Source organism: Littorina saxatilis, linkage group LG16 (assembly GCF_037325665.1).
Source record: "Littorina saxatilis isolate snail1 linkage group LG16, US_GU_Lsax_2.0, whole genome shotgun sequence".
Classification (NCBI taxonomy): Eukaryota; Metazoa; Mollusca; class Gastropoda; order Littorinimorpha; family Littorinidae; genus Littorina; species Littorina saxatilis.
This window is the reverse complement of record NC_090260.1, coordinates 4210635-4221634: the sequence shown is the minus strand read 5'-3', so window position 1 is coordinate 4221634 and position 11000 is coordinate 4210635. Positions and strand designations below refer to the sequence as shown.

Below are 11000 nucleotides of genomic sequence, written 5' to 3'. Positions count from 1 at the left end.
TGGGGTGTGCACGTTAAAGATCCCACGATTGACAAAAGGGTCTTTCCTGACAAAATTGTATAGGCGTAGATAAAAATGTCCACCAAAATACCCGTGTGACTTGGAATAATAGGCCGTGAAAGGTGGATGCAACGCCTAAAGGCAGTCGATCTACTGGCCGATGTGAATGCGTGATACATTGTGTAAAAAATTCCATCTCACATGGCATTAATAGGTAACATGCGCCTTGAGTCGCCTTGTGTGGTGAGATACGTGCGCGATATAAATCCTCGTAAATAAAATAAAACAAGAAATATTGACAGCTGTGTTTTATTCCTCCGTCTAACACCCCTAACCATATTCCTCTCATCGTCACAGCTGTGTTTTACTCCTCCGTCAAGCACCCCTACCCCCATCCCTCTAATCATCTCAGCTGTGTTTTACTCCTCCGTCTCACACCACTACCCCCATCCCTCTCATCATCTCAGGTGTGTTTTACTCCTCTGTCTCACACCACTACCCCCATCCCTCTCATAATCGCAGCTATGTTTTACTTCTCCGTCTCTTACCCCAGCCCCCATCCCTCTTGATGTCACAGCTGTGTTTTACTTCTCCGTCTAACACCACTACCCCCATCCCTCTCATTATCACAGCTGTGTTTTACTTCTCCGTCTAACACCACTACCCCATTCCTCTCATCATCACAGCTGCGTTGTACTTCTCCGACTATAACCATTACTCCCATCCTGCTGATCATTACAGCTGTGTTTTACCCCTCCGTCTCACACCAATACCACCATCCCTCTCATTATCACAGCCGTGTTTTCCTCCTCCGTCTTACACCACTATCTCCATCCCTCTCAACATCACAGCTGTGTTTTCCTCCTCCGTCTCACACCACTATCTCCATCCCTAACACCACTACCTCCATCCCTCTCATCATCACAGCTATGTTTTACCTCTCCGTCTCTAACCCCTACCCCCATCCCTCTTGATATCACAGATGTGTTTAACTTCTCCGTCTCACACCACCTCCCCCATCCCTCTCATCCTCACAGCTGTGTTTTACTCCTCTGTCTCACACCACTACCACCATCCCTCTCATCATCACAGCTGTGTTTTACTCCTCCGTCTCACACCATTACCCCCATCCCTCTCATCATCACAGCTGTGTTTTACTTCTGAGTCTCTCACCACTACCCCCATCCTTCTCATCATCACAGCTGTGTTTTCCTCCTCCGTCTCACACCACTATCTCCATCTCGCTTATTATCACAGCTGTGTTTTCCTCCTCCGTCTCACACCCCTACCCCATCCCTCTCATCATCACAGCTGTGTTTTTATTTTCCGTTTTACACCCCTACCCCCATCCCTCTCATAATTACAGCTGTGAGTTACTCCTCCGTCTTATACCACTACCCCCATCCCTGTCATCATCAAAGCTGTGTTTTACTCCTCCGTCTCATACCCCTACCCCCATCCCTCTCATCACTACAGCTGTGTTGTTACACACCCGGTTTAGGGGTGTGTATAGGTTTCGGTCGATGTGTTTGTGTTTTTGTGTGTTTGTGTGTTTGTGTTCGCATATAGATCTCAAGAATGAACAGACCGATCGTCACCAAACTTGGTGAACAGGTTCTATACATTCCTGAGACGGTCCTTACAAAAATTGGGACCAGTCAAACACACGGTTAGGGAGTTATTGGTGGATTAAGATTAAGAGTGACATATTAATGGTCAAAGGGAAATAACCTTCTCAGTTGGTGGCAGTGAGAATGGTTATTTCCCTTTGACGAACGGGGGTGTTTTTCCTACCTCGAAGGAATTTCTTGTTCTTCTCCGTTTTACACCCCTACCCCCATCTCTCTTATCATCACAGCTGTGTTTTCCTCTTCCGTCTCACACCACTATCTCCATCCCTCTTATTTTTACAGCTGTGTTTTCCTCCTCCGTCTCACATCCCTACCCCCATCCCCCTTATCATCACAGCTGTGTTTTTATCCTTCGTCTCACACCCCTACCCTATCCCTCTCATCATCACAGCTGTGTTGTATTCCTCCGTCTCACACCACAACCCCCATCCCTCTCATCATCACAGCTATGTTTTTCTCCCACATCTCACACCCCTACCCCAATCCCTCTTATCATCACAGCTGTGTTTCATTCTTCCAGCTCACACCCTTACTCCCACCCCCCTTATCATAACAGTTGTGTTTTTATCCTTCGTCTCACACCCCTAATCTATCCCTCTCATCATCACAGCTGTGTTGTATTCCTCCGTCTCACACCACTACCCCCATCCCTCTCATATTGACAGCTGTGCTTTACTCCTCCGTTCAACACCCCTACCACCATCCCTCTCATCATCTCTTCTGTGTTTTACTCCTCCGTCTTTAACAACTACCCCATCCCTCTCATCATCACAGCTGTGTTTTCCTCCTCCGTCTCACACCCCTACCCCATCCCCCTTATCATCACAGCTGTGTTTTACCCCTCCGTCTCACACCACTACCCCGATCCCGCTGATCATTACAGCTGCGTTTTACTCCTCCGTCTCACACCCCTACCACATCCCTCTCATCATCACAGCTGTGTTTTCCTCCTCCGTCTCACACCCCTACTCTATCCCTCTCATCATCACAGCTGTGCTGTATTCCTCCGTCTCACACCACAACCCCCATCCCTCTCATATTAACAGCTGTGGTTTACTCCTCCGTCTAACACCCCTACCCCCATCCCTCTAATTATCACAGCTGTGTTTTACTCCTCCGTCTGACACCCTACCCCCATCCCTCTCATCATCACAGCTGTGTTTTACTCCTCCATCTCACACCCCTACCCCATTCTTCTCATCATCACAGCTGTGTTTTACTTCTCCGACTATAACCATTACCCCCATCCCGCTGATCATTACAGCCGTGTTTTCCTCCTCCGTCTTACACCACTATCTCCATCCCTCTCAACATCACAGATGTGTTTTCCTCCTCCGTCTCACACCACTATCTCCATCCCTCTCATCAACACAACTGTGTTTTACTCCTCCGTCTAACACCCCTACCCCATCTCTCTTATCATCACAGCTATATTGTCCTCCTCCGTCTCACACCCCTACCCCATTCCTCTCATCATCACAGCTGTGCTTTACTTCTCCGTCTCACACCACTACCCCATCCCTCTCATCATCACTGCTGTGTTTTCCTCCTCCGTCTCACACCACTACCCCATCCCTTTCATCATCACAGCTGTGTTTTACTCCTCCGTCTCACACCCCTACCCCATTCCTTTCATCATCACAGCTGTGTTTTCCTCCTCCGTCTCACACCCCTACCCCATTCCTCTCATCATCACAGCTGTATTTTACTCCTCCGTCTCACACCACTGCCCCATCCCTCTCAACATCACAGCTGTGTTTTACCCCTCCGTCTCACACCACTGCCCCATCCCTCTCAACATCACAGCTGTGTTTTACTTTTTCCTCCCCCACCCACACCCCTGCCACCACACTTTCGGTCACATCAATCTCTGACACTGATGTCACACCAATCTATTGCCGCTGATGTCGACACTGTTGTCACACCAATCTCTAGACACTGATGTCACACCAATCTCTTGACACTGATGTCGACACTGTTGTCAAGAGATTTATGTGACATCAGTGTCAAGAGATTGGTGTGACATCAGTGTCAAGAGATTGGTGTGACATCAGCGACAAGAGATTGGTGTGACATCAGTGTCAGAGATTGGTGTGACGGAAAGTTTCAGTCAGCGTGTAAAGCAACGAGGCTGTTGATGTTTCGGGTCGTGTACAATGTGACAATGATCAAACCCTCACAAAACCTGATACGGAGTCTGAACGTGCCTACATAATGATTTACCCTGACAATTAACAATGTAAAGCTTGCAATGTTGGTGTACTTAGTGACCAAGTTTGTTCGCTTACCTCACTGTTTGACAACCTTGAACCTTGGTCCTCTGGTTCCTGAGAGCTCGCCATCGTGCTGCTTGGCTCTGACCTGAAACATTATGAACATCTGATACTGTGACATGGCTTGGTAACATTGTGTGTGACCTGAAACATCATGTACATCTGATACTGTGACATGGCTTGGTAACATTGTTTGTGACTTAAAACATCACGTACATCCGATACTGAGACATGGCTTGGTAACATTGTGTGTGACTTAAAACATCACGTACATCTGATACTGTGACATGGCTTGGTAACATTGTGTGTGACTTAAAACATCATGTACATCTAGACTACTCGTCATAAAAAAACTGTATAGATGCATTTGAAGGCAGATCTTTCTGATGAGGCTGATGATTGTAAAACCAAGTATATGACTGGAAAGGCCATTGATTCTCCTACCTTGTTCAGAAAACAGATTGAGTCTACATGACGTAGTGTCAATACAGTGGAACCTACAACACAGACACCCCCCAAAATCAAATTCGCAAAATCAAAGTTCCCGCGATAAAATCGACAACAAATCAGAACAACTAAATTGAAACATGTTTAGCATGTCATTAGACAGAACAATTAAATCTGCACCCCAACCAGTCTGTTTTGTTCACATATCTGGTCTAACATGGACGCTATGGCATGCCGAGCGGTGTAGGTGTCAATCCTCTCGGAAGGCATAAAAGGCAGTTTTTGAGCCGTTTTAGCGGGTAATGCGACAAACAATGGTACATTTAAGTAACTCGTTAACGCATTGTCTTCAAACTTTCAGTGATTTGTGCTTGTCCTTTTAAAATGAAACACTGACAAAATGATGCAATGTAAGCACCATGCCCCGATGATGCAGCTGTCTTACGCTGTGCCGAATATCCTTGCGAATATGAACATGTTGTATTCGGAAAAAAACAGAGACGAATGGACAGGAAGAAATATTGAAAATTCGAAGCCTTACCGATGATTGTGAATGCATACAAATCTATCAAAACGAATGTCTTGTGGATGCAATACGAACGTTGCGAGTGGCCTTGCGAATGTTGCCATTGCTTGTAAACATGTTACGAATAAAGCGATTATGCAATTCGCATTGTTCGTAATACTGCTCGTACACTGTGTGCCGATTTCCCTTGCGAATAGAATTCGCCAATAATTCGTAATGATCGGGACATGGTCGCAAGACATTCGTAAATGTTCTTAACCATTCGCCACCATTCGTCTCTTGTTGCGAATATTAGCAACATGCTCCTAATATTGGCAAGGAAGGCATATTCTTCACTTTTTCGCAACGTACTCGTCAGTATTTGCAAGCCATTCGTAATCATTGTAAAGGTATTCGTAGCGCTCGCAAGGCATTCGCAATGATCGGTAGACATTCGCAAGCACTCGCAACCATTCTTAAGACATTCGCAAGAAATGTGTATATGAACATTGTATTCGGCACACAAAAAAGACAAATGGACAGGAACAATATTGAACATTTGAAGCCTTACGAATCCTTGCAAATGTCTTACGAATGGTTGCGAGTGCTTGCGAATTTCTACTGATCATTGCGAATGCATACGAATCCATATTTGCAAGAGTATTCGGCACAATGTAAGACAGGCATACCGAATGTTTGCGAATGCCTTGCGAGCGTTATGAATACATTGCGATGATTACAAATGTTCGCAAGGATATTCGGCACAATGTAAGACAGGCATAACGAATGGTTGCGAATGCCTTGCGAGCGTGACGAATACATTGCGATGATTGCGAATGTTTTGCGAATACTTACGAGTACGTTGCAAAAAAAGTTAAGAAAATGACTTCTTTGCGAATATTAGGAACATGATTGTTGCTATCTTCGAAACAAAAGACAAATGGTTTTTGAGTGGTTAAGAACATTTACGAATGTCTTGCGACCAAGTCCCGATCATTGCGAATTATTGCAAAATTCTATTCGCAAGGGCAATTCGGCACACGTGTAGCATGACGAACACAGAGCGACTTAGATAGGGCAAGGCCAATTGGATGGCTGCAAGATGTTGCTGCTGCCAGGCATGGGGCTCGGAGTGTTACTGTGTCTCACTCCAACATCATCAATTTAAGGTAGAGCTTTAAGCAATTGGAAGAGCGCAGTAACGACAATGTCATGGTCGGCCCGCACTCACCACAACAGTGAGGGCAATGTCATGGTCGGCCCGCACTCACCACAACAGTGAGGGCAATGTCATGGTCGGCCCGCACTCACCACAACAGTGAGGGCAATGTCATGGTCGGCCCGCACTCATCACAACAGTGAGGGCAATGTCATGGTCGGCCCGCACTCACCACAACAATGAGGGCAATGTTATGGTCGGCCCGCACTCACCACAACAGTGAGGGCAATGTTATGGTCGGCCCGCACTCACCACAACAATGAGGGCAATGTTATGGTCGGCCCGCACTCACCACACCAGCGAGGGCAATGTCATGGTCGGCCCGCACTCACCACACCAGCGAGGGCTCTCCAAAGTGCGCTTCCCTGCGTCCTATACGCACGACAGTAGATGCCGAAAACACGTTCTAGAAATGTGTGGAGGGGATCCCAGGACGCACTAAATCTAAAAGATGCGGGTCCCGGGACGCACTAAATCTAAAAGATGCTGGTCCCGGGACGCACTAAATCTAAAATATGCTGGTCCCGGGACGCACTAAATCTAAAAGATGCTGGTCCCGGGACGCACTAAATCTAAAATATGCTGGTCCCGGGACGCACTAAATCTAAAAGATGCTGGTCCCGGGACGCACTAAATCTAAAAGATGCTGGTCCCGGGACGCACTAAATCTAAAAGATGCTGGTCCCGGGACGCACTAAATCTAAAAGATGCTGGTCCCAGGACGCACTAAATCTAAAAGATACTGGTCCCGGGACGCACTAAATCTAAAAGATGCTGGTCCCGGGACGCACTAAATCTAAAAGATGCTGGTCCCAGGACGCACTAAATGTACAAGATGCTGGTCCCGGGACGCACTAAATCTAAAAGATGCTGGTCCCGGGACGCACTAAATCTAAAAGATGCTGGTCCCGGGACGCACTAAATCTAAAAGATGCTGGTCCCGGGACGCACTAAATCTAAAAGATGCTGGTCCCAGGACGCACTAAATCTAAAAGATGCTGGTCCCGGGACGCACTAAATCTAAAAGACGCTGGTCCCGGGACGCACTAAATCTAAAAGATGCTGGTCCACCGGGACGCACTAAATCTAAAAGATGCGGGTCCCGGGACGCACTAAATATCCGTTATCGTGCGTACCCTAGGTACTGTTTTCAGACTGTAATCGTTAGCTTAGTTTGGTGCCAGCGCCAATGCCAATTTCACCCGGGAACAACATCGGTCAACGAACACAGTGCTCAGAGAGATCCAGCGAAGCAACAGAGGAAAAATTGACTATACCGAACAGAATTTACAGATATGTTCAAACACAAACATATTCCGTCATCACATTACCCATTCAAAAGATATATAATTATATGGCAAATTACACTCATTATCAAACATATCTATGTAGAAAGACACAGACTGACATACTTAAAAACAGACGCACACACAAATAGACGCACAGACACACGCACACACACACACACACACACACACACACACACACACACACACACACACACACACTACCTTTCAGACTCTGGGTGGGATCCTGTGCTGTGTCTGGTGCTGGTGGCGACACCTGCCTGTGCTCCTGTCAGTGGCGATGACAAGAGTGGGCGTGGCGATGACAAGAGTGGGCGTGGCGATGACAAGAGTGGGCGTGGCGATGTGCTGACTGACAGACTCACGTGTAAGGGCGGGGCTGGAGAGACAGCCTGGTTCCCCGGTGACCCAGAGGTTCTGCACGGCGGAGCACATTCCACTGCCGGTCCCTGTGTGATGTTAACAGCCTTACCAATAACGTACATGATTACATGTGTGAACAGGCAAAGTATAACTTAATTATTGTTCACAACGTATTTTCGCTGTAGACTACAGCCCTTTGCTTTTGCGTCGTCTGCTAGCCCTCTTTGTATTCACTGTGTACCGTTTCGGCTAGTAGGTTAGCTCCCCTGATTCCCCAAGACTGACCTCTTTAGAGGCTGACCTATTTACCCAGTCTCATTGGTCCAGCCAGCCACGCATAGCTGACTTGAATCGGTGTAGGGATTTTAAGATGACCATTAAACACATAATCTTCTAGACTCTTTTTGTTGGCAAATTGCATTTTCAATTAGGGAATTGATCTATTTATGTATTCTTTGGGCAAGTTTTTCTGCAACTTACCGGTACTTGTGTAAGTTGTGAGTTCAGCGTGTGGTCAGCGCACTATTTTGTATTGCCCAGTTACGTTAGCTGCAGTCAGTCCGGTATTGCTCTAGATCTGTCCATTACTCACTGTGCCATCTTGAATGAGTGACGACATTTTTATCTTCTGGCTGCTTTTCATCAGTTTGATCTGATTCCCGGACCGGTATGTCTCTATTGTTGTATTTTTTTTATTGTTGTGGAAAGTTGCTTTGTGTATGCGATGATTTTCATGTTCTCATTACATTTAGTCAAGTTATGACTAAATGTTTTAACATCGAGGGGGGAATCAAGACGAGGGTCGTGGTGTATGTGTGTGTGTCTGTGTGTGTGTGTGTGTGTGTGTAGAGCGATTCAGACTAAACTACTGGACCGATCTTTATGAAATTTGACATGAGAGTTCCTGGGTATGAAATCCCCGAACGTTTTGTCATTTTTTTGATAAATGTCTTTGATGACGTCATATCCGGCTTTTCGTGAAAGTTGAGGCGGCACTGTCACGCCCTCATTTTTCAACCAAATTGGTTGAAATTTTGGTCAAGTAATCTTCGACAAAGCCCGGACTTCGGTATTGCATTTCAGCTTGGTGGCTTAAAAATTAATTAATGACTTTGGTCATTAAAAATCTGAAAATTGTAAAAAAAATAAAAATGTATAAAACGATCCAAATTTACGTTTATCTTATTCTCCATCATTTGCTGATTCCAAAAACATATAAATATGTTATATTCGGATTAAAAACAAGCTCTGAAAATTAAATATATAAAAATTATTATCATTTTTTTTTCTTCCGAAATCAATTTAAAAACACTTTCATCTTATTCCTTGTCTGTTCCTGATTCCAAAAACATATAGATATGATATGTTTGGATTAAAAACACGCTCAGAAAGTTAAAACGAAGAGAGGTACAGAAAAGCGTGCTATCCTTCTCAGCGCAACGAATACCCCGCTCTTCTTGTCGATTCCACGGGCACTGCCTTTGCCACGGGCGGTGGAGTGACGATGCTACGAGTATACGGTCTTGCTGCGTTGCGTTGCGTTCAGATTCATTCTGTGAGTTCGACAGCTACTTGACTAAATGTTGTATTTTCGCCTTACGCGACTTGTTTTTGGTTTAGGATACTTTTATTGAAGAATTAAGATTTCTTCACAAACACTTGTTTGATTTTGTCTTGTTGATCAGCGCGTGGGTCTGATCAGTGCCAGAATGTTTATTTCTCTTTTGAGTCTAACTCATTTTGTTGAAATCAACTCTAAGTGCTGATGTTGATCATGAGAGATATTTTCCTGTAACTTTTGGAAGGAACGTTGTTGCTATCAGTCGTTGCGAGATCTTTGATTGCTTCTAGAATTCTAGATTCAAAGTGGCCGCTCTCAAAGCGTGGGTCCAAAACTAGGTCAAACCCGTCAGTCAGGCGCTGAAGCTAGAAGAGGAGATCTATTTTTACATTTAGTCAAGTTTTGACTAAATGTTTTAACATCGAGGGGGAATCGAAACGAGGGTCGTGGTGTATGTGTGTGCGTGTGTGCGTGCGTGCGTGTAGAGCGATTCAGACCAAACTACTGGACCGATCTTTATGAAATTTGACATGAGAGTTCCTGGGTATGATATCCCCGAACGTTTTTTTCATTTTTTTGATAAATGTCTTTGATGACGTCATATCCGGCTTTTCGTGAAAGTTGAGGCGGCACTGTCACGCTCTCATTTTTCAACCAAATTGGTTGAAATTTTGATCAAGTAGTCTTCGACGAAGCCCGGACTTCGGTATTGCATTTCAGCTTGGTGGCTTAAAAATTAATTAATGACTTTGGTCATTAAAAATCTGAAAATTGTAAAAAAAAATTTTTTTTCTAAAACGATCCAAATTTACGTTTATCTTATTCTCCATCATTTGCTGATTCCAAAAACATATAAATATGTTATATTCGGATTAAAAACAAGCTCTGAAAATTAAATATATAAAAATTATTATCAAAATTAAATTTTCCAAATCAATTTAAAAACACTTTCATCTTATTCCTTGTCGGTTCCTGATTCCACAAACATATAGATATGATATGTTTGGATTAAAAACACGCTCAGAAAGTTAAAACGAAGAGAGGTACAGAAAAGCGTGCTATCCTTCCCAGCGCAACTACTACCCCGCTCTTCTTGTCAATTTCACTGCCTATGCCGTGAGGGGTGGACTACGAGTATACGGTCTTGCTGCGTTGCATTGCGTTCAGTTTCATTCTGTGAGTTCGACAGCTACTTGACTAAATGTTGTATTTTCGCCTTACGCGACTTGTTTAATATCTAGAGATATGGAGTCTCCTCCCATATAAGGAAGTTTTACATCACTTCCGGTGGTGGCCGCCTGCTTCCAAATGTAAACAAGGAAACCCCTTCTTCTCTGACTTAGCCCGTATTTGTGAAACTTCAGTTTTAGGTTTTCTTTTGTAATTTTAATTGTTTTTATTAGCTTTCTGTGCTAAAGCTGATTCTTGAGGGTTACTTTAGGGAATTTCTGGCACTGATTTAGATGAAAGTTTACTTAGTGACCTCAGGTCTTTGGATTTTCAGTATGTTTGCTGATGCCTGCCAGTACCAGCTGATGATGTGAGGCAACCCTTGACCGTCTGTTTATTGTTTATTTTCTGCTCTGAGGTTGGTTTACCTGTAGATTCGCAACATTATTGTTACTTTTTACATTTAGTCAAGTTTTGACTAAATGTTTTAACATAGAGGGGGAATCGAGACGAGGGTTGTTTTG

The 11000-nt window shown here is 44.5% G+C and overlaps 2 protein-coding genes across 2 annotated transcripts in view; both read right to left on the bottom strand.

The window, feature by feature from the left end:
- LOC138950256 (uncharacterized) overlaps nucleotides 1-11000 on the bottom strand; it is a 228632-nt gene that overhangs the window by 185253 nt on the left and 32379 nt on the right. The gene's annotated exons all lie outside the window — the stretch shown is intronic.
- Nucleotides 1-11000, bottom strand: part of LOC138950249 (uncharacterized) — a 179880-nt gene that overhangs the window by 154880 nt on the left and 14000 nt on the right. Inside the window, exon 4 of the mRNA XM_070321982.1 lies at nucleotides 7587-7831. Coding sequence (XP_070178083.1) covers nucleotides 7587-7831 — 245 coding nt within the window. The remainder of the gene's footprint in view (nucleotides 1-7586; nucleotides 7832-11000) is intronic.